At 39.6% G+C, this 24,590-nt stretch overlaps 1 protein-coding gene across 8 annotated transcripts in view; it reads left to right on the plus strand.

The window, feature by feature from the left end:
* Positions 1–23,544, plus strand: part of LOC113050734 (tensin-1-like) — a 108,521-nt gene extending 84,977 nt beyond the window's left edge. For 5 of the 8 annotated variants that reach the window (XM_026213995.1, XM_026213997.1, XM_026214000.1 and 2 more), the window contains 22 exons: positions 2,038–2,113; positions 2,269–2,398; positions 2,489–2,557; positions 2,684–2,800; positions 8,749–10,254; positions 11,313–11,390; positions 12,209–12,396; positions 12,593–12,668; positions 16,688–16,771; positions 17,028–17,054; positions 17,478–17,625; positions 18,520–19,163; positions 19,267–19,356; positions 19,717–19,842; positions 19,917–20,012; positions 20,163–20,240; positions 20,375–20,446; positions 20,527–20,556; positions 20,818–20,986; positions 21,093–21,161; positions 21,287–21,316; positions 21,404–23,544. In XM_026213995.1, coding sequence (XP_026069780.1) covers positions 2,038–2,113; positions 2,269–2,398; positions 2,489–2,557; positions 2,684–2,800; positions 8,749–10,254; positions 11,313–11,390; positions 12,209–12,396; positions 12,593–12,668; positions 16,688–16,771; positions 17,028–17,054; positions 17,478–17,625; positions 18,520–19,163; positions 19,267–19,356; positions 19,717–19,842; positions 19,917–20,012; positions 20,163–20,240; positions 20,375–20,446; positions 20,527–20,556; positions 20,818–20,986; positions 21,093–21,161; positions 21,287–21,316; positions 21,404–21,545 — 4,045 coding nt within the window. In that variant the 3' untranslated portion in view covers positions 21,546–23,544. The remainder of the gene's footprint in view (positions 1–2,037; positions 2,114–2,268; positions 2,399–2,488; positions 2,558–2,683; positions 2,801–8,748; positions 10,255–11,312; positions 11,391–12,208; positions 12,397–12,592; positions 12,669–16,687; positions 16,772–17,027; positions 17,055–17,477; positions 17,626–18,519; positions 19,164–19,266; positions 19,357–19,716; positions 19,843–19,916; positions 20,013–20,162; positions 20,241–20,374; positions 20,447–20,526; positions 20,557–20,817; positions 20,987–21,092; positions 21,162–21,286; positions 21,317–21,403) is intronic. The other 3 variants (XM_026213996.1, XM_026213998.1, XM_026213999.1) reach the window with 3 other exon arrangements.
* The last annotated feature ends 1,046 nt before the right edge of the window (positions 23,545–24,590 follow it).

Genomic DNA, 24,590 nt, shown 5'->3' on the forward strand with positions numbered 1-24,590 from the left:
TGCAAAATAAATGCAAAAAAAAAATTACCAAAAAAGTAATTAGTTATAGTTACTCACTACTTGTTACAAAAAGTAACTGAGTTAGTAACTGAATTACTCTATAATAAAAGTAACTATTTGTGTTACTGTAAAAAAAAAAAAAAAAAAATTGCTACATGTCAGAGAATTTGTACTTTTTTTTTTTTTTTTTGCTGTTTTCACAAGTCAGTTGAAAAGAGTAGAACAGACAGGTACATAACTTTCAATATTTATTGCACGTCAACAGACAGCAAGTGTTTTATCATGCACTTCAAGTATTATCTTTGTAAGAAAGGGTGTTCAGTAATGTTAACAGCGTTGTAACGACGGGAAAAGTAATTAGTTAGATTACCGAGTTACTGAAAAAATAACGTCGTTACCTAACGCCGTTCTTTTTAAAACTAACATTTTTATTTAAAACATTGTCTTACCTGCAAGCGACGCACGAGCATCATCCTGCTATCTCTTCTTTTTTTATTTTTTCCACCCCCGACTCTTGGTGCCTTTTCGAGGCCATGTCTGAGGTCGTTGTCTGCCAAATTTGACATTGGTTAAGGCATAATCGAACAGACCACTGGGAGGTGGGGAAGGGGAGGCACCAGAGGGAGACTGGCACAGAGATTCACCTTTTTCTCAACTAATTTGGTCTAGGTCTATATTACTTTTGTATTGCTTTTGTATATTAACATGCTTTTAGAAATATTTTATTTGTTATTTATACTAGCTTCCTATTGAGATGATTTTTTTTTCATGACCCAGATTTTTGGTGCCCCCGCAAAGCACTTGGGGCCCTACGCACAGTGCGTGATGTGCGTGTGCGGAGCGCCAGCCCTGGGCGCTGTGCAGAAGATTGATTAGGTATATAGAAAACGAAAGTGAAACTTTGTATAAAAAAGGTGCGCATAGGAGAGCGATTGCGAGGTTTTTTTTTTTTTTTTTTTTGTGTGTGCGCAGAAGAGAGGCACCAGATGGTGTGACACCAGCCTGTCTGAAAACCTGTGCTGACCAGCTGGCCCCCATCTTTTCACAGATCTTTGGAGTTGTGTGGAGTCACTTCCTGGTTCAAACACTCCACCATCATCCCCGTCCCAAAGAAATCAAAGATAACAGGAATACAGACCTGTGGCTCTAATATCTGTCGTCATGAAGTCATTTGAAAAACTGGTTCTGGCTTATCTGAAGGACATCACTGGACCCTTACTTAACCCCCTGCAGTTTGTTTTCCATGCAAACAGATCCAGTGGATGATGCAGGGATTGCACTTCATCCTGCAACATCTGGTCAAATCGGGGACTTATTTGAGGATCCTGTTTGTGGACTTTAGTTCGGCTTTCAACACCATCATTCCAACAACCCTCCATATCAAATTGACCCAGCTCTCTGTCCTTAGCTCTATCTGTCAGTGGATAACCAGCTTTCTGATAGATAGGCAACAGCTTGTGAGACTGGGGAAATTCATCTCAAACAGCTGCTCCATCAACACTGGTGCCCCTCAGAGATGTGTTCTCTCCCCACTGCTTTTCTCCCTGTACACCAGTGACTGCACCTCTAAAGACCCCTCTGTCAAACTCCTGAAGTTCGCAGATGACACTACAGTCATCGGCCTCATGGTAGACTGGCAGATACAGTGACAATGCTAAAACTGCAGTTCTTTTTTTTTCTTATTTAACTTACAAGGGTCATTGAATTACATCCTTTACAGTTTCTACCCTGGCCAAAACGTATTCTCAAATAAATTTCTCATCTGACACCCTGGCATCAAACACTTCTCTGTCCATCTATTTTTCCATCTGTGCTTTTGTGGCATTAATATCCTGATATCTTGTGTAACACAAGACATTCCACTGTTGCAAATTAAATGGTTATTTTTATGTTCTAGTTGAGTAGATGATAATATTTTAATAAGCTAGTCTTCCATATATGCATAGGCTGTATAATTCAGAATTGAGACAGCTTGACGTATGCCTTTAATAACCCCATCCATCATCTTTCCTTTTCCCTCCTCTCTATGTTTTACAGTAATGTTCAAGGTGACAGCCATACAGGCATCTGTATCACCATTGAGCCTGGCCTGCTACTAAAAGGAGATATCCTGGTAGGAAGAACAATACTGACACAGTACAATGGTAAAAATATTGACACCAAAATTATTATAGAGGAGCAAGAATCTGCAAAATGTCTTTTGCATAATATCTTCCCAGCCTGTATCCATTTTGATCTGCCCTTTTTTCCATATCCTCCATCTTGAAGCTGAAATGTTATCACAAGCGATATCAAAACCCTAGTAGGGATGTGATCTTCAGAGTGCAGTTCCACACGTGTGCATTACACAATTTAGCACTGGTCTTCACAAAAAATGACCTCGATGAGACATTTAAAGGTTAGTGTGTTAATTGTCTTTTGCTAATTTATGTTTATTTTTTATTATGTATAAGATGGCATGCAGACTAATCATAAATATGGAATTTAGCAGATGAGAGATTTCCTGAATATGGGAAGGTTGAGTTCATCTTTTCTTTTGGTCCAGAAAAAATCAAAGGTAAGCTTATATTACCAAAACTGTAAATCTGTAATCTTTTAATTTTCTAGAAGATATATGATCTTGAAAGAAGAGATGAGCACATTTCAAGGCCTTAACTCTGAAGTTCTTGTCTGTGCCTCTAAGAGTTGGATCATCTACAGAATGGACCTAGTGTCTCTGTGGACTACAACACCCAAGATCCACTGATCCGCTGGGACTCTTATGAAAACTTCAACAGGAGATTTGAAGACATTAAAGATGGTGAGAGGCACTATTCTTGGTGTTTTTTCTTGTTGGTGATTAGACATCTGTGTCAGCTGAATCTTGACAATTCAGAGATTTTATTGTTACAACTGACTTTGGGGCAGGAACAGGGTCAAAATGTAATGGTCATTGTTCATGTCACATATTCATGTTCTTGGTGAAAGCAGTTTATATAGGGAGCTGGAGGAGGTCAGTGACAGTTGTTCTGCTAGCCTGCTGAATTGCATAAACCGCTAAGTGAACAAGGAGGGCTAAATGGGATATATGGATTCTCGTCTCACTGTTAATAATAATCTACTGAAGACTCCAGGGATGCCACTTGAAACACTGCTTCATGGATTATGATTGTTCTTTAGGGTATTCAGCATATTACAGATTTAATAAAGTGATTTGACTCATTGATGGGGTTACTCATTACTTTTTTTACTTCCTCAGATATCTTTTCAAGGTGAGAAAATGATGTCTAAGGTCATTAGGACACTTTTCCCTTTGCTCAGTTTTTATTTTAAACCTATGTGGTATGCCATATAGAGCCCTTCCCATGCCTCCTGCCACTCAAAGTTTTAAATAGCATCTAGAGAAATAGAAGGCGTCAGTTGGCAGCCCCAGGGAGTGGTGGAAAACTGACACTCTTCTCTTCAGTGTCCTCTTCTGAGAGGAAGGACTGGTGGGAAAGGCTAGGAGATGTGGGCATCCCAAAACACACACTTGTATGCACATACAGTGGCAATATGAAAGAGTGGTGCATTATTGACATTGACAGGACATTGAAAAATGGCACAAAGCCCTAAGGAGATTACAAATACAAGTGATGAAGCTCTTCAATAAATAAATATCTGCAGTGCATGTAGACAATCTTCAGATCTTTGGTGAGTTACTTGTGTCTGCCAAAGATGAAACTCGACAATAACCGTGCAGCCACTGTTTCAGAAGTTATGCTCAGGGTGAACCCCCTGACCTGACCTGCTTTGGTTATTGCAGCATTTTTATTTATTTTTTTTTGTTCTTTGGACAGTTATCAATAATATATATTTGACATTCTGGAATTGTGTGATGTCTTTGTCGAAAGATAGATGGATAGATAGACAGATACTCTTGCCTCACAGCATCCATTCAAGTACATTATTATTAAACAGAATAAAGCTCATCTGAGAATGGATGGTTGAGGGTGGTTACATTTGTCAACACACGCCACTGGACCTTTGTGTGTATTCCGGTGACCATGATTTCACCAAGTACATCCTTGTTGATCCAACATTCCAATTATCCAATCAGAATGGAGGGATAATTTTTCAGGAAATATCTGTTTAAGGCTTACGATCAGGGTTAAGTGCTTCTACAACCTTGTTAATCAGCTTTCATTTCACACTGATTTTGGGAATAAATTGTGGTCAAGGTTAGGTTTAGGGATAGGGATTGAGTTTAGTCCATATTTTTGGACAGTAATGTTTATCCAGAATCAACAAAAGAACATGTCTTGGTAAAATCACAGTGACTATGTATATTCACAAGATCCTTTTGAAATGTAACATCAGTAAAATTCAAGTCAACGTACTCAAGTATTTGAGACTACCAAAGTTAAAGGACACTTTGTACTTCTTGGTTTAAATCTCAAACCTCTTTCTACACATTTCCATTTCTGTGTTCCAGTTAAAGTGTGTGTGATATCTGTGTGTATATGTATTCCTATGACAGAGACAGAGGGGTGCTTTGGGACAGTATAGCAACCAGGGTTTGTTTACAGCTCAAGCTCCCTTATTTGGCTGCTGCACAGCTTCATGGCATTTTTGGAATGACTGAGAGGGAAGTTTGTGGAACAGAGAGAGAGAGAGACAGAGAGAGAGGTGACTGTGACACTTGGTCAGAGTGAATCACAAAAGAGAACAACTCAGATTAATGAACTAGACACTGATCTCACATCAAAGACAGAGAGACTGGCAAAGTCGATGGTGAGCAGTGCTATATACACTTGTTGGAATCAGAACTGAATTTGAATTAGATTTTCCATTGGGCTTGAAAATAGGTAAGTCTTAAAGTGGAAGTTGCCTCATTCAAAGTAATATACTCATTCTCAAAGCATATACTTTATCTGTGTGGGTTCAATCACTAGGTGTGATTATGTTCTGCTACTGTTTATCTTTTTTGTGGATTTTGAAAAATAATTTTGTCTGATTTTTCTGCAAAAAGGTCAGTATTTGTAAATCTAGAAGCAAGTTCTGAACTAAACAGTACCAGCTGAAATTACCATCAATAATAATTGAATCTCATTTAATATTGATAATTAAACTCTGCATCTCTTTGTTGGATCTGTTCTGTAATCTAAAAACAACTTTTACATATGTTCCATTTGTGATCAGTTCCTCTTTAGGTTAAATTTGCCAGCTTTTATTAAAGCCTAAAGGCACAATTACATTACAGTACATACAGTACTTTTTTATTGGAAGATATTTTACATGTTGTTTGTGCTCCTTAAATCACTTTAGCCAGTGTGGTTACAGATTTAAAGGATCTCGTCACCAGTACAGTAAAATTGTGATCATAACCTGTGATGTGTTTTGAGATAAAAAATTTTGTTCCACCTCTTTTCTGAGATAATGTTTTTTAGTGAGGTTTTTATTTTTATGTAGGCCTTTTTTTATTATTTTGTAAACTGTGCAAGTATGTTTTTAAAGTGCATTACTTTTTTTAAGTTGACTTTTATAAATTAAAAAATCTGAGGTCACATTGAATAGACAACACAGAAAGTTCCACAATTTTGAAGCATTTAAATTTAAATACATGTATTTAGCAGATAATTTTATCCAAAGTGAATTACAGTACATTCAGGCTAATAGTTTTTACCTAACCTGTCTTCCCTGGGAATCAAACCCACGACCTTGCGCTGCTATGCAATGCTCTACCACTTGAGCCACTGGAACATTTAAAGCAAAGAATTGTTATGAGGTAAATAAAGATCAATAAAGATCAATAATTAATATTCAAGAATTTATTTACTAGATTTCTCTGTCACTTAACAAATGTAAGCAAATAGCCTTTGAAAAAGACATGTTTTGCTTCCACTGAAGGACAAAAGATGCTATATTGGAATATTCACTAATCATGCTAAGATAGCATGGACCATCAGGTCTGGCATTATCTTATTATGCAAGTTTGATTGCATATTGTAAATGCTAATAATTCTGGAATTCATATAATTTTAGGTGTTTTTCAAGTACTTTTTTGGGTCTCAACTGGACACTGTTTGGCGCTGGTAATTTAGCTCCTCTGTATCACAGCCTTCTGCTTTTAAGTCAGCTTTCAGCATCTGGAAAATCTGTAATTATCATAAACAGAGCTAGGGGTGGGCCAAGGTCGTGCTGGACCCACCTTCAGTGCCCCAATCCTGTAAAATTATTGGTAATAGGAAGCCAAATCAGAGATTATTTAGCCAATTAAACGCTACAAAGTTAGAACAAAATAAACATAAATCAACTAAAAAATACATTTAACCTGTTATTTCACCTTGAATCCTCTTATTCACAGATGTTAAAGAAATTACAATTTAAAAAGAAAAAAGACTTTATCTTGTGAAATTTGACAATTATGGCAAGAAATATTCCTTAGCCACAAAAGCTGTAGTAGTAGAATTACATCTGCTCCACTAGATATTTACATTAAACATGTTTGCAACAAGTAAATAATTGCAAATAATATGAGTACTTTCCTGTGTGTGTGTGTGTGTGTGTGTGTGTGTGTGTGTGATGATAGGATGTTATGCTGAATGTGAATGAGCTGTGCTGTCTTACAGAGCAGCAGCTGGATCGCTTTGTGACTTCATGTTGAATATAGCCCACCCCCACCCCATCTGTTTTAACTTTTACAGTAACTTGTCTCTTGTGCTTTCTCATGTCATTGGCATTTCTGTCAGCTTACCATTCACCTGTTTCATTTCTGTAAATTGTCATAATACACTCACCACACATGTATGCCTGTCTATCTGTCTGTCAGCCTTTCTGTCAGTTAGCTATTCTATATTTCTGCCTAGGAATTTTTTTTTTTTTTTTTTACTCTTTTATCCTTCAGTTATTTATTAGAATAACATTATCTTTCACTCTCCTTTTATAAATTTGGCCAGTATAACATGATTGTGGTATGTTGAACTGCAGTGGCCCTCTGCCTCTTCTCTCTCTGGACCAACACTTTGGCATGATTTACCCAAGATATCATTCACTTGGCCCTAAGCCAACACCATGGCTGTTGCTAGACAGACTTGGTAAAACTTGGTCATCATCATGGCAGGCAGGTTTGTGCATATTACCTGAACCCCAAAGAACAATCAATCATTAGTTACACAATACTGCTTAGGTTTAAGTTACATATCTTAACTTGTTATTTTCCAGTTTATAGCATACGCTTCTTTACCAAGGCTGTGTGCCAATTACCAGGACTGGGAAATGAGAATACACAGCACACAATTGCCCAATTATCGTTGTGTTGTCTCATTTGCCTTGGCTCAAACCTTTAACCATTGTTCTAGTCTGTTAGCCCATTAGACCTCCACTATTAATGATTTATTTTTGGAGGTGGGGGAGGTTAAGGATTTTGCACTACAAGACTTAACCAAACTATTAAAGGTTAAAGGTCCTATGATGCGATTTCAACTTTTGCTTTCTCTTTGGAGTGTTGCAAGCTTTTGGTGCATAAAGACAATCTGTAAAGTTGCAAAGACTAAGGTCTCAAATCCAAAGAGATATTTTATATAAAAGTTAAGTCAACCACGCCTATTCACGCCTCAGATTTGCATAACACCGCCCAAATGTTCATGCAAAGAAATGAGACCTATTGTTTATTCTGACTGATGCTGTGTGTTTCCTTATGAAAGCGAAACTACTTTGTTTGGTCTTCCAAAACAGGACACAACTAGAAATCAGTAGTTAAGCTGTATTTACAACACTGTTCCAGAATAGTTTAACCTAAAAATTCAGATGTGTGCAGTGAATTTTATGGAGGACTGTTTCCTGATCCTGGAAGAGTAGACTACGGTCTGTAAGTACATTGCTCAAAACTTGCATTTGAATCATCAGTGGGAAATCCTTTACATATGACAGTGTAGAGTAGCACTTGTTGTTTGTCATTTCTCCGATCAAATGCAGACATGGTTTTATGTTTACATGGCACCATGCAACGCAATGGGTAAAAAGACATTATAAGGGACCATGTCAATCATAACACAGTTCATGCACAGAGCTCACTTCTAATGAGCTGATTAACAGAATCAGCTGTGTTAACAAAGTAAAACATACAAAATATGCAGAGCTGGGGGGTGTGAGGACTGGAATTGAGAATCGCTGTTATAGTCAATATAATCCATAATTATGTAAATACGCGTCATAATCACAGATGAATCGCATGCGGTTATGAACTCGATATTGCATAGCTTGTCAGCGAGCTACGACTCTGTATATTAAGTGCTGCTCCGTTTCAAAGCAGATGATGAACATTTACTGCTAATCACAGAACCGGCTTTACTGATGAGACACGCATGACAATCACATGTAATTTATCATGCAGCCCTAATATATATTAAAAATATATATATATAATGAAAAAATGAAGAACTGTGTGACTGAAAGATATTAACATTTTGAAGGACTGTGTGTGAATTCCATAGACAGAAAATTATATATATATTTATTTTATTTTTTTATTTAATTGATTTTTAGTTAATAACGAATTAAACTTGGCATCCATTGTCAAAGCTATCGTATGACTTCAGATAAGATACTAAATGTAGAGGATGGGTCATACATTCCATTTTAAGAATATTGCACAATTTCATAAGGGCGAGCAAGTGATTTCATAAGTTTCATTTTTGATGGAAATGAAAAAAATATAGAGATAAAAATAGTTATAATATAGTTATAATATATTTATAACCTCTTTTTTACAATTTGCTCATTCTCAAGGTCCAGTAGATGGCAGCCTTTACTTCCGGGTTCAGAAGAAAGACTCTCTTGAGGGAACTGTGTCTGCCGATGGTGCTTATTCAACTGACTATGCTCCTCCTGTAGTTGAACATGCACTTCCTCTTCCGGTTGCCAACCATCCACTACCAGACCACGCCCTTTCTGTCAGCAGTGACTCAGGAAACTCTACTGCTTCTGTTAAGACAGACCGCACAGATGATGCTCAACAGTCTTTGTCATCCTCAGGGCCTGTGAGCCAAGCTCCCCCTGAGACTGCAATTAGTCCTTGTGAGAACCGAGAGTTGGAACAGCTTCTGAGTGGGTCAGAGGGATCACCACTTCTCCTTCATCAGAATTTCCTCTCTTTTGCCAACTCAAGCCCAGGGGTTGGAGTGCGGCACCTTGTGCCTGCCCAGGTCCACGTTAACGGACAAGCAGGTGCTGAGCAAGAAACTGACATTATTGACGATGAGTTACCAGAAAGCCAGGTGGGAGATAACAGTGTAGGCAGCCTTGGCACATTCTCCTCCTTTGAGGGTCAAGATACACCAGCTGACAGCGAACCAGTCACTGAGTCCACAGTAGTAGAAGTAGACAGGCAACTTGGGAATTTCCTAGAGAGGAGGCCTAAAAAGGAGATGCCTGTGCACCAGCTCCGAGGGTCGTCATCGGCACATGGACTGATAGAGTACAATGGGCAGAATGAAGGAATGTATCGCTCGCAGTCATATGGTGGCATTACGCTGGATGGAGGACTTGAGTACTTGCCACAAGCTCCTGAACGTAACACCAGCAGCCGAGAGGCAGTGCAAAGAGGGCTCAGTGCTTGGCATCAATATGGTCTTGTGGATGACCCCTTCTTTGGCTCAGATGGTGCCCTTCCACACTTCCCAACTTGTGGAGGTGGATCACAGCAGGATGTAGAACAGTCTATAGATGCCCTAAACATGCTCATGCTTGACTTGGAGCCTTCACATACACCATTTCCCAAATCTCAGAGTGCTCCTGCAGGTGAGAATATCTCAGCTTTCCAACCACCCTTTGCCCATACACTAATCAGACCTTCTTACCAGGCTGACCAGGCCATCTATAGTGTCACTGGTGGCCCACCTCTCTCTTCCTCTGCCAGTTTTGGACAGTCCTCACAAAGATCATCACCTGCTTACCCCATGACTCCACTATCTGAGCATCATCAGAGGGCTTACCAGTCCCCTCAGGCCCTTTCACCTATCTATCAGCAAGATCCCTACAGTATCCGTGGAGGTTCAGGCACAACACCATCCCCAACTTTACCCCTCCCATCTCCAATCAAGCCCCAGTTTGTCTACCCAGGAAGCAGCGAGGTGTCTTACTCTCCAGACCTTCAGGGTACATTCCCAGTTGCTCAAAAAAGCTACAGCACATCGTCATCTCCACTCCCCCCAGTTTCCATTGCAAAAGAACCTGAACCAAAGTCTGAGGAGGAGATACTAAACCTTGATGGACTTGTGGCCCACCGTGTGGCAGGTGAGGGAGAAAGAAATTGGGGTCTGAGTACATAGCTTTTGCTGCATATATAAGATGACTGAAACTGAAAATGTGTCCACTAGAATCTGTAAAAAAAAAAAAAATCTATAGATTATGTGATGTATTTTTTGGTTTTGCCTTTGTATTTTTGAGAAAGCTATAAAAATTGAAGAAAAAAATGATAAGCTAAAGCTGGGATAGATTAATAATTGTTCATTATTAAAGTTTGTAAGTGACAGCATGATGGATAAACAGGATATCACTCTACCCAGCCTCATTTTCATGTAATTAGAACATGCAGTTTAGTTAAGCCTGCTTAAGGCTTCATTTAACAGTCTCATACAAAGTGCAGTATCTTACTGTATATTAATCCATATTTGACCAAAAAAAAAAAAAAAAACAATACACCAAGGCCTGGTAACATAATGGAGCCATATTATCTCTCTATCTCTCTATCTATCACTCATATCTTGATTTAGTCCTGTAGGAGATCAAACATAAACAATGGAAAAATTCCCTGCAAGTATGTCCCACTGCATAGATAAACAATGAAGACATGTTCTAATACTGAGCTATAAAGCTGACCTACACATTTAAGATTGATGAAAGAAGATTATAGAGGTGTCATCATATCTCATGTTGATATTGTGTATTCCTGGCAGACACTCACACTGTCCACTGTGTAGGAGTGAATAGCTGCAGCGATGTAAGTCAGCAATGAGACTGTTGTGTCTCTAGTGCTTTTTAGTACCACTAGTAGACCACTATATAATTTTGGGTACTTGATTATTTACTCACATATGGAAAGTCATGTACAATCATACAAACTTATTTTAGTAAGCAGTACAGTTTGTAATGTAGCACAGTATTTTAAAGAAATATGTTGAGACCATAGAAAGTAGGATTCATATTCACCCTTCCTTCATTACTGTTTTTCCTCCCATTTCTGTCTATCTCTGCTGTGGTATATGGATCACCCATCACACCACTGATTCCCGACCTGCACCTTCATACTCCTCCTCTTCTGCTTCAACCCATTCCATCATTCCTCAACCCAGAGTACAACGCCCGCATCCGGGGCATCTCCAAGAACATGTCCTTCCAGCCTGAACATCATCGTTCCTATTCCTTCTCTGGTTTGTCACCCTTCCTCCACCCCTTTCTGTTCTCTTTCAACATCTCTGTCATCTTATTCTGCCTGTTTTTTTTTGTTTTGTTTTTCAGGCAAATCACTGAATGTATGCAGGAAAATATAGTGAACCTTTAAGTGTAAAACATTTTGTCAGAATTATTATTATTATTATTATTATTATTATTATCATTGTTATTATTATTATTATTTTGTCTATTGGGTTATTATTATTTGGATCCCAGCAAATCAAAGTCATCAAGAATATCACATTTTGGGATATAACGTCTAAACAATATGTATGTCACAGATTATTTCAATTTTATAGCGTTGGAATCCTTAGGTCAAGCTAAAAACAAATTTTTATATGATTTCACGACCGTCTTTCACCATATTGGATTTTGGCAAAAACTTTTATGTATTTTTCTTGGCTGTTTGCACTGAACTGAATGAAAATGATGTAAGAAGAGTCTCAATATAAATAATCATAAGTTTAATATTAATAATAAGTTTAAATTCAACATGGATGTTAATAATATTCTTTTTAGTTAAAAGACTATAACTTTTGAATGCAATCAGCTATTATCACAAATGTACACATACTGTATCTAAGGTTCGAATCTGAGGAGGTTTCAGTCATCAAAAACATACTGTAGCCACTAGAGGCCAAATGAATGATGTAGGACTTGACCTATTTAAGTAAAACAGCTATAATTCTTGATATAATCCTTAATTAAATTTAAGATATTTGGCTGAAAAGATAAAATTGTAGCCTTCTGACATATAAACTTAATTTGCTTTAAGAACTTTTTTCCATGTTTTCAGAATCACATTCACGTACAGTAACCCCAGATGAAGCCATGCCAACTATGCGCAGGCGAACCGCCAGTGAAAGCCAGTACCTCAGCAGCCAAACTGAAAGTGCAGTCCACGGGGTGTGTTCACCCTTGAAACCTCTATCGCCAGACTTTGCCAACACAATTGCAATGAACCCAGGTGGACAACCCATGGAGGTATATAATAATGGATAAATTGTGGAAATACTGTAGATGTTTCACTTTATCATTGTGTATAACACTGATATGTTTTAAAATACATTATCGTAATGTGTTTTTACTTCTCTTAGTTGTATTACTGTATATAGCATTTATTGGGTATTGTTATACATTATACCTTAATATTTTGTTATCCTATCTGTTTCCCTTTCAGAAAACTGTGCATAGCTACAGGGAGTCCTTTGAGGAGAAGGAATCAGCTCCTTTTAATCCTACCCACAGTAATGCTGGTGAGACACATCCCCTGACCCCTACCTTTTCTGTATAACCCAAAACCTTGCCACAGACCCCTTATTTGAACCTGTGTATGTTTAGCCTCCCTGCAGAAAGAGTGATCCCTGTTCAGTCATTATTTCAGTCATAACGATTCAAAACATTGTATTAAATTTTGTTGTATATTAACACCAGTTACAATTCTGTCATGACATTAGGTAAGAAAAGTAAAGCTTAATCATGCATTGAATACAGAACTTGCATAGATTTTTTTTTTTTTTACAAAGAACTATCATATGATGTGACAGGACAGGCTGCAAGTGAAAAATTATTCTGTGGCAAGGTTAGTCTGAATTCATAATGCTTAAAGTGCATAATCTTTGACAGTACATAGTAATACCTGATGCCGTAACTACCTTTCATATTACTTATATACTTTACATATGGGTCTTGCACTAGCGGCGGCAGGATTTTTATTGTAGCTGGGCCTCCAGAAAACTGGATGGGCCAGTTAAAATAAAACGTCCCTAGGTTACGTATGTAACCCTAGTTCCTCGAGGGAACGAGACGCTGCGTTGAGCGCTTTTGGGGAACACCTTTGGCAAGAACAACACTGAATATCGTGTGCAATCAGTTCAATGGAAGAGCGTGCCGTCACGGACGGGGTGACGTAGCGACCAGGAAGCTATAAAGGCACGTGCCACGCAGCTGGCTTCAGCTTCGAGTAGGGAAGCAAGCGCAGGCAGAGGTGCCGGGAGTATGGCTCGGCGACGCAGCGTCTCGTTCCCTCGAGGAACTAGGGTTACATATGTAACCTAGGGACTTTCCTCTTCGGGAACTCGAGCTGCGTCGAGCGCTTTTGGGGAACGATGTGCCAACGCTGCCAGACTACCAAGCCCCTGCCTAGTGTGTATCCGAAGAGCACAGCTTAGGACGAGAGGACAGAAGAGCCAGGAGCGGCTCACATATCGAGATTGTAAAATCTGGCGAATGTAGAGGGCGTGGACCACCCCACAGCGTTGCAGATGTCCAAGAGGGACACACCTGCTAAAAAGGTCTTAGAGGCAGCCATACTCTGCATAGAGTGAGCCTTGGCTCCCAAAGGAAGGGGTAGACCAGAGGACTCATAGGAGACATTGATAGCCTCGACTATCCAACGACTAAGGGTCTGCTTAGAGGCAGGAGAACCCTTTTTAGGAGAACCGTAGCATACAAGCAATTGGTCAGACTTTCTCCACAGGGCAGCTCTGTGGATGTATGCGTCCAATGCTCGCACTGGACACATACAATTTAGCTTTTCCTGGTCTGGCTCCCGAAAGGGAGGAGGACAAAAGGCCTGCAGTACGACAGGTTGTGGTGTGACAGAGGGAACTTTAGGAATGTAACCCGCTTGAGGGTATAGAAATGCTTTGGCCATACCAGGGGCAAAGTCTAGATAGTTAGGGGCCACCGAGAGGGCCTGAAGATCTCCAACTCTCAGCTTGTACAAGGGGCGTGAACGCAGACCCCCCTGGTGATTGATATAAGAGACTACCGCTGTGTTGTCGGTGCGCACTAACACATGACAGCCTCTCAGGTCTGGGAGGAAAAATTTTAAAGCTCGATATACTGCTAGCATTTCTAGACAATTGATGTGCCATGTCAGATGGCGACCGCTCCACAGACCGCGGGCAGGGTGGCCACTCATGACCGCATCCCAACCGGTGAGGGACGCATCTGTCCTCAGATCTGATTTGAGCTACAATCTGTTTGACAGTAAGCATTTTAAACTTCAGTGACATAACTGAGAGGTTTAACTGACATGGGTCTAAGATCGGACACAACCCCCCATCCTTCTTTGGAACTATGAAATACCGGCTGTAGAACCCGGATTCCCTGTCTAGAGGAGGGACCACCTCGATGGCCTCCTTCCTTAATAGGGTATTCACTTCTTGTTCCATAACTAGAGCCTGCTGGGGGCCGACGACTGTCGGTGTAACCCCATTGAATCTCGGCGGTGGACTGCCGAATTGAATAGCATAGCCTCTTTCTACTGTGTGCAGGACCCATTGAGATACATTTGGCAGTAGTTTCCACGCTGCTCGATAATGTACTAAGGGAATCAGTCTCTCGAGACTGATCTCTGGTGTAAGAGGCCCCCGAAGGGGAGGCGAGCTTCCCAGCTCTGCTAAGCTCACGGGCGGAAATAACTGGGAGGGACGCTCGCGGAAGACCGCTGTGCCCTGAAACACTGGCAGGGTTGGCAGACCGGCCTCCAGAGGGCACCGGGGAGAGGTGGGCACAGTATAATGAGGTGGATACCGCTCTTACCCCGTAGGGGCTACCCTCAAGGTCACTGGAGTACTGGCGTCAGGACTTCTTCGTCAAAGACTTCCTAGCTTCGATAACTGTACGAAGATCAGATTTAACTCTAGGAGCCCCCGACTCAGAGCACGAGTGTGGGGGAGCACGAGTGGCGACGCTCTGCTTTTGAGCCTCGCGGTATGAGGAGCCTGCTAGTGGTGTGAGTATCTCCCGTCCAGATAACCCACAAGAGCGACGAGGGAGGAAACTCTGGAATGCCGCCACCTGCTTACGGGCCTCCTGGAACCTGTCGACGACAGTATTGACTGTCAGGAGGCAGAACCTGTCACGGTCTTTAATTTGGGACAGGTTCAGCCATAAATGCCTCTCCACGGCCACCAAGGCTGCCATAGACCGCCCAATCGCGCGAGCGGTCTCTTTGGTGGCGCAGAGGGAGAGATCAGTGGTCCGTCTAAGCTCTGCAATATCGTCGTACTTGATCCCCTCTCCCTCGTCTACATCTCTCAGCAGGTCGGCCTGATATGCTTGAAGGATGCCAATGGTGTGAAGGCACGCCCCTGCCTGACCTGCTGCCACATAGCCCTTGCCCACTAACGCTGATGTTGTTCTTAGTGCTTTGGTAGGCAAGGCCGGAGCCTTCACAGACAACGCCAAACCGGGTGACAGATAGCCCGCAAGCGTCTGTTCGACCCGTGGCATCGCTCTGTACACACGCTCATCAAGCCCTGTCACATTCCCATAATACTGCAAATCAGGGCCGAAGAGACTGGTGGAATATGGGTGTTTCCACGACATCACTATTTCATCGTGGAGGTCGGGAAAAAAGGGAAGGCTCCAGGCTGGAGGTGGTTGTCTGGGCCTGAGATACCGCTCATCGAGTTTGCTTCTCTGCGGTTCATGTTTTTTCTCTGGGGGCCAGTCTATTTTTAACTTCTCAACTGCGCGAGTAACCACCTCCAGCAGCTCCTCATACTGGGGTGAAAGGGGTGGTGAATCCCTGCCAACTGTCTCCACATCCACCTCATCAGACGAAGAGAGGTGGAGTGTCGGCCCTGGGGGGAAGAAACCGACGAGCGTGCTTCCGATCCCAGGGTTTGGGCGCTGGATCTAGCAGATGAGGAAGGAGATAAGGACTGGCCCGTCTCCATTCCCTCTGCCAGATCCACCTGCGAACCCCACGAGTGCAGCAGCCGCTCTGCCAGAGCCGCGGGGAACGCTAGCGAAGGCTCCCTCCTCGAAGAGAGCCCTCCGGGATCGAAGCATCCGCATTGGCAATCGTTCAAAATGCGGACAGCTTCGACCCCAGGCAAACCACGCATAAATCATGTGTGTCTCCAGCCGTGATTTAGCGCTGGCATGGAGGAACACACAGTTTATAGCGCGATTTGGTTTCGCCCTTCAAATGTCTGGTCTTGCTTTAGACTTTAGGCATCTTAGTCTAATGATACTGGACAGACAACAGTAAATAAGACTTACAAGACAGACTTATGAACATGCACACACAGAGCACTTGCTGAAAGACGCGAAGCTGAAGCCAGCTGCGTGGCACGTGCCTTCCTGGTCGCTACGTCACCCCGTCCGTGATGTCACGTTCTTCCATTGAACTGATTGCACACGATATTCAGAGTTGTTCTTGCCAAAGGCGTTCCCCAAAATCGCTCGACGCAGCTCGAGTTCCCGAAGAGGAACTGAATGCTTGAACCTAACAATTAAAGTATTTTTGTTTAAATAGGCCATTCTGGTCAGGCCGCTCTTTCAGCCACAGTTCTGAAGGCACAGAACCCTACAGAAGCTCTGGTACAACAAAGCAGTTCAGGTGAGTACCTATAAAAGCCAAATAGTCCACTGTCCAATTATGAACATTCTCTAAATTTTGTCATCATTTAATAAGTAGACTACTTGATTAATTATCCGTTACATGGCCAGTAGTGTTCAGAAATACCCCTTTCGCTATTTTCTGTCACTGTCCTCCTGCTGTGCTTTCCCACCACAATCACATTTTTATTATTCTCTTCTCCTTTTAAAAACTGTCATTGCTCCTCTTTCTCCCTTTTTACACCTGCTGCTATCAGATTCTGATTCTAGTGATGATATAGAAGGTAAGAGTATTTTGAAATGACAGTGGAAATCCTTACAATGATATGTTCATTATCTCCAAGAATGCTACACTCTCCTTCCTGTACACATTCACTCCTGTTAACTCCTGCAAGCCCTCTTGTATACAGTATAAGGGTTTTATTGAAATTGTATTTCAGTATTATAGTGTCAACAATATTGTGCCAAAAGGCTCTGCTCTGTAGCTCTTTAAGTTTTAAATGTCCTATTTTAATGTCATGTGGAATACAATTATACTTAGCTTTCCAAGATCAGCCATATTGCCTGCCTAACATTTTACATTTTGTTTTAAAACATGCAATTTTGAACTCATCCTAGAGCTTTCATTATATCAACCCCAAATTTGTGTCATATGATGTTGAGGCAGTGGCAGTGCAAACTCATACACAGTTTTTTTTTTCTTATAGAGCAACATGGTTTTGTGGGAACAGGAGTCAGAGGAAGAGGATTGATTTCTCCTTTGCAGCATCAGTACTCTCCTGCTTTTGAAAGACCAGTTCCTACTGCCCACACTTTCAACCCACCTCAAGCAGTTAACAGTCCTTGTTATGATAGGTAAGTGTCATCTGAACACTTTCCCTTTTTTCAAAATGTAAAATATATGTATTTGTTTGGGTGAAAGTATATGATTAATTTTATACACTGTAAAAAATAAGTGTAATTTTAACTGTAAAATTTTGTAAAAACGCTACGGAAAAAAACTGATAATAGGTTAACAGTAAGTTCCCGTACTATATACAGGGAAAAACTGTAAAAGATCTAACAAAGCATTTAATGTAAATTTACAGTAAAATTCTGTTAATTATACAGCTTTTAGAAGTAAAAAAAGAACAAATCAATGTATAATTTACAGTCTAAAACTGTAAACTGATATTCCCAGAATTCCCTGCGTGACACTCCACGTTTGAAAGTATTTTGTTTAAATAATCATGTTTTTAAATAGTTCTTGTTATCAGTTATGTACATTTGAGCTTTATGTTACATCTTCTGTTGCTTAATGAAAGTTTTTTGCATTATTTAAGTATCACGTGTGTTACCATGATGGTGTTTTGTGTTTCCATAAATGTGCACCTTCTATATGTTAATATATATATACTTCTGCTTGTGGTGAAGCTACTTGTGATGAGCTTTGATACTTCATGTGGCTTTCTCTTATACAGTACCATCTTTATTATTATGGTGGTTGTCAGTATTTTTCAAGGTACAAAACAGATTTAATTTTGTGTGTTGTTGAATTTACTGGTTTATATTCACATTTTCTTGTTTTTAAATTACAGCTTTATATTGTAAAATTAACAGTTTTTGACGTAAATGTGTTTACAGTTTTCTGTATTTTTACAAAATTATTCTGGCAACCACAGCTGCCAAAAAGTTTTTGTAAAAACAACAAGAAATTTTTTACAGTGTATGCTTAAACCTTCTCTGTTTTATCTGTTTGCTCTCTAACAGTTTGGGAAGGCAGTCTGCCTTTGCATCATTTCCATCTGAGCCTGTCCGGGCTCCTCTCTTCCTAGATACCTTTACTTACCTGAACCCCGATGAGGCCACTGTTAACATTGTGGGTGTTCATCACATCCCAGGTAGCCCGAACACACTCCACCGTACAGTTGCCACCAATACACCCCCAAGCCCTGCCCTTCAACGTAGGTTTGGTGGTCCAAGTAGCCCTGCTATGGGGCGACGTCTACCAACAGCCATTGGCGGCAGTGAACCAACCACTCCCAACAGCCCTCTTTTGGGTCGCAGTGGCAAGTTCATCCCGCCAAGCCCTGTGATAGACCGCCACCACTCACCTGCTTCAATTGCCTCTAGCCCAGAACACAAAACCCCACCTAGGTGTCAGGCCACTCCAGTTGAGAGACATGGGGCAGAGTCCACGCAAAGCACCAATTATTTGGTTCAGTCTGGCCTAGCTACTCCTTCATTTCACCTAGAGCAATCCTGTAGCCCCTCACTGTTCTTGCCCCTGGACATAACTGTGGGATCCATTGCAGAGAATTCTAAAAGTGTTCCAACAGAGAGCATCAAAAGTAGGAAAGCACCCACTCCTACACAAGTGTCGCCACAAGAAGCTGCGATTGGCTCAATATATGGTAAGATAAGAACTGCAGCTAGAAATCTTGAAAATAAATTCACTAATGAAGCAGATGTGTGTAATTATTTTATTTTATTAATTATTTATTTTCTTTTTTTTAGCTGATGGACCTCCAGATATTAGAATCAATATCAAATTTGTACAAGATACATCCAAATTTTGGTACAAACCAGAAATCTCAAGGGAACAAGGTGAGAGATCTGATGCCAGTTTACACTCTTGGTTTTCTCTGAATCTGTGTAGTGTGGAGCCAAACCCATCTATCATAGGGCAAGCCATATCACGACACCATTGTGAACATTAATGTGGTTGCTGTGTTTTGCCTTTATATAGATTAGACATGTGCCAGTATTTGGTAATGTGATATATCAGGGTAATGAATATGCACAATATTGTTACTGTGCGGGCACTTCTAAATACCGTGAATAATTATATATTATAAATTATTCAGAATTTGGAATGCATTTTATGAATACTTTTCCCATTTAATTTTTAATACTTAATACTTTTCCCAAATGTAATTGATACATTTAATCTTTTATGTTTTTTAGCCATCTGTGTTCTTAAAGATCGTGAACCAGGAGCATTTGTCATTCGAGACAGTAACTCATTCAGAGGAGCATATGGCTTGGCCATGAAAGTAGCCTCTCCCCCTCCAATGGTGCAGCAGAAGAAAGGTAACTGCATGAATCACACAAATCAACACAGAACAGAACTTCATCCTCATTTATCTTTTGTTCTTACTTTGAAGTTGGAGACATCACAAATGAATTGGTACGACACTTCCTGATTGAAACCTGTGCCAAGGGTGTGAGACTTAAGGGTTGCCCAAACGAGCCATACTTTGGTAAGAATGAATTTCAGTGGTGATGCGTTTTATTTTTTGTCTGCTGTGTATTGTACTGACTTAAATTGGTACCTTTTGAATAGAAGTCTGTAGTCTTCCACCTATCAGCTTGTTTGTGTGCTATAACCTGTACTTTGTATGTGTTTACAGGGTGTCTTTCTGCTCTCGTTTATCAACACGCCATCACACCTCTGGCCCTTCCATGCAAGCTTATGATCCCTACAAGAGGTGAGAATGAAATTATCACCCAGTTCCTGTAACCCCTGTAACTGACTTCTTGTTAATAGATGGCATTTTTGTTTGTATTCCTCAATCATTGACTGACCTGTACTTGTCTCCATGTCTGATCTTTTTGTGAACAGATCCAAATGAAGAGGCCTTGGAGTTAGCCACTCCAACAAGTTCAACTATGGATTTATTAAAGCAGGGAACAGGTGAGTCTCTCGTTTCCCTCATTGCCCTTTGTAAATATAATTTGTATCCTAATTTCTTCTCAATTTTTCTACCACTTCAGGACCTCCTAAACCTACTGAAGATTTTTATGGTAAATATGACACATCATCTCTTAGCTAGCATTTGTGTCACTGTTTGCATGCTAGTTTTATAGTAACTTCTGCCTATGAAAATCAATTACTCTCACCATGTGCACATGAAACCAGTCCATAAAAGTATATTTTATCTAAAATAATAGTTATGACGTCCTTTTTTCATGTCATTCCTTTTACATGGTATTGTTTTGGTGTTATTTGACACAAAAAAGTTTCAATGCAACCTCAATTTCACACTTACTTTATCTCTCTCCCAGCATGTAATGTTTTGTACATAAACTCTGTGGATATGGAGTCACTGACTGGTCCACAGGCTGTGGCCAAAGCCATCACTGAAACACTTGCTGCCAAATCCTCTCCTACAGCAACCATTATCCACTTCAAAGTGTCCACACAGGGCATCACACTCACTGACAATCAGAGGAAGTGAGTGGATTTTATGTTTAAGTACATTTTACATAGCCAATGATTAAGTGTTGTCTTTAATCAATCTTGTGTGACCTTGGAATAACAAAACGTAATTTTCCTTTAGAATTTTTTTCCGTCGTTATTACCCGATGAACATGATCACTTACTGCAATTTGGACCCACAAGACAGAAAGTGAATATTTTGTTTAAGTATTTCAGTTGGCTTTTCTGCATGGCCCATGTACTACATTTCATGCATTTAGAAATATAATTCTACATTAAATTTAGCATGGGCCTCATATCCCATTGTTTTCACAGGTGGAATAAAGCAGAGGGTGGTGTAGCAAAGTGAGTATACCAAATATCAATGACAATTATTTTGTTATGCACTATAAAAAAATAACTAATAAGACTTTACTCTGGTTTATAATGCAGACTTTTTGGGTTAGTGGCTCGAAAACAAGGAAGCACAACTGATAATGTGAGTCATCTGTTTGCTGAGCTGGAACCCGACCAGCCTGCTTCAACCATTGTCCATTCTGTCTGCAAATTCATGCTGAACATCCAGAAACCTTGAGTGACCACCTAGCAACCATCTTGGTTTCTCCACAAGTTTGAATTTTCTCACCAAAGAGGATTCGGTTATACTTATCTTATTTTTCCAGAGTGGATTATTCTTTTTACATACATTATTACTTTATTTCATGTTTATTAACTCTGGTGGTCAGGCTCTTACTCTTTCTTTTTGAAGATTTGAAAATGATGCTGTTTTAAGGTGAGTCTCTTGCTGAAAATAAGCAGATAAAGAATATGTCAGGGTTAAAGTTCTGCAGTAAGTGTAAATGACAGGGATAAATGTTGTCCCTCTGGCCTTCTTCATTAGGAGGCAGGACTTTACAATATATAACAAATAATAAAATACAAATAATATGCCAACATTGTGAATGAACAACCAAAGGTAGAGTTCAGGAAACAAAATGTCTGAAAATTATTTCCTTTTTATTTTATAAAAAAAAAAAGAGAAAAGAAACAAAAAGAAAAGTTCAGACAAGTCAAAAACTCAAAATTCTTCTTTCTGTGTCCTCCTATGAAAAGTATGAAGAATCCATCGTGCATGTTTGCTTGTGAGAATTACAAGAGTAAGTTATTTTCTCTCTGAATTCAGAGAACTTTAGTTTGCTCTGCTGTTACTCAGAAAAGCATTGAGCAAAATTCAGCTTTTCACTTCAAATAACAGACCAAATCTGTAAAAATAAATGAAAATTAATAAATGTGGGTATGAGTGTGAGTGTGAGTGTGTGGGTGGGTGTGAGTGTGTGGTCTAAAAAAATGGCAGAAAATCACCATGCCAAATTGATCACCACATGAAGACATGCTACACTTGCCTGTGGACATGGAACTAGCAACTACACTGCAGTCACTGGAAACTTTACGTTGAAATTCCGTATTCATATGGACAGTAAAAAACACACTGGCTCTACCCACAAATATCAAATAATACGTGCTGGGTAGTAGATGTTTAGCTTTTACTGAACTGTGCTCAACATCCCATTCACAGCTTTGCCTCAGTCAGTGACTGCAAGTGCATGGGTAGGTCCATTTTGTACTTGTCTTTAAAATGTATTATGACAAACCATGACATTTAATGAATATTTATTTTTGCTGCAATATTACTCATGGGTAACTAATGTTTAAAAAGAGTATATACTTTACAGAAAAAAAAACTTGACTTAAAAGGTAAAAATTAATTATTTTAGCTAAAATATCAAAATCAGGTTTTGAGAAGCTCTTGATGTAAAATGTATGTTACCGTTTTTGTCTTTATTTAAATGTGTGTTCACTGTGTCACTGTGTTAGACGATTTAAAATGAAAAGGCATGAATGTGGAAGAAACTGAAAAAAAAACAATATATGTATAGAAATTTGCCATGAGTGCTGTAATTATGTGTGTGATTAAAATAGCTACTGGATTTATATGGATTATGTCATTGATCAAAGGAAGGTCAGCTATTTGCTGTTTTTTGTTGAAATGTAAAAGAGGCAATGTAACAATATGTTTACAAAAAGTATATAGAATTTCATGGAACGCACTCTCCATCCTGTCGATGACTAGGTTGTTATAGCAGGTTAATTTCTCTGTTCACCATCATTAAGTGCTTTATAATCATAGATGGGGCAAAAGAGATTGAATAAAAAGAAAAAAAGAAAAATAAATTAGTAACTGACAGGATGAAAAGTGTATTATTACAGATTTCTGTATAACAAGAGGCAAAGGTGGTACACTTAAACTCTGAATTAAGTAAGTCATTAGTAGAAAGTCAAAGCAGTTCACCTAAAATGTGTTAGCAGTGCAATATTTCCTGTAAGGTTTTACTGTTTTCAGATGTGAGTTCTGGAGCAGCAACACGTCCGTGGATGAAATTAGAGAAACTGTGGTTTACAGTCAATTTTGTCAATTTTCAAATGATCAGAAGGGAGCAATTTGACAAACCATGTGCAGGTGAAAATAAAAAAAATAAAATGTGAACCATTGTTAAATGGTGATCATCTTGAAATATATTGAAAGAGATGTTCGGTATCTTGTGCTGCTGTGATTTTGTGTTATTACAATAATAATAATAATTGGTTTGTGGTGCTGTATAAGTTTCTCAGCAGATGGCAGTGTTTAAGGACCACATCAAGTGACAAACATCAAAACACAGCATTAAATTCAGCAAAGGAGAAAATATTTTAGTTCCACACTGAACCCACAGCACAATCTTTGTAACCACCCTCTAATTTAGACTGAACTGTTACACCACAGACTGATTCAACAGGTGACTTAATCCGAGTTTATACAATGACTACCCTCCATCATGATGCTGAGTGCAAGGACAGCTATGAGAGTCATATATAAGTGCTTAGATTCAAGTCAGATAAACAGGTCTGTAAGTAGCTCAAACTGAATGCCAAAAATATGACCTCATGCCGTTCTTCTTCTTCTTCTGCTGCTGCTTCTCTCAAAATGGATAGATCTGGCTGACAGTGTAAATTCAATCATCACTATCTAAGCCCCTGTTCATACTGACTGGAATTTTCCATGAAAAACATTCCATGGAAAACATAATTTTTACATATCTGAAAATAATGAATTGATTTATAATTATATATTTTTAGGGGATGCAACCTCACCTAGTAGAGAAATAATTCACTATATTAGTAAATTAATTTTGCTTCGCTATTCTCCAGCTTGGGTCAGTTGTATTTCAGTATGACAAATGCACAAAAAAAAAAAGTTCTGGTGTGGAAGATCTTCATTGGCAAAGTACTGTATAAATTTGAACCCCATTGCACCTTCAGGATCAACTGGACCTTACTGGTGTTCTGTCAGAATGAGAGTTTTTATTCATGTTCTCATTTTCCATAATGTACTTTAATGGTAAGATGTTCCAGGAGGATGCCAGCTGTTAAAGCTTAAAAGGGAGGAATACATGGTTTGTTTGCCTTCCTTTTGAGATTAAATGTTCAACAAGACACATAAGGCAAATACTGTTTGATGACTGTAGTCCTATGTGGTTTAATATTGATCATCTTGTTAAATATCTCAGATTTTGTTAGCAAAATATTTTAGTTTTTAATTCTC

This window comes from Carassius auratus, chromosome 31, assembly GCF_003368295.1.
Source record: "Carassius auratus strain Wakin chromosome 31, ASM336829v1, whole genome shotgun sequence".
NCBI classification, from domain to species: domain Eukaryota; kingdom Metazoa; phylum Chordata; class Actinopteri; order Cypriniformes; family Cyprinidae; genus Carassius; species Carassius auratus.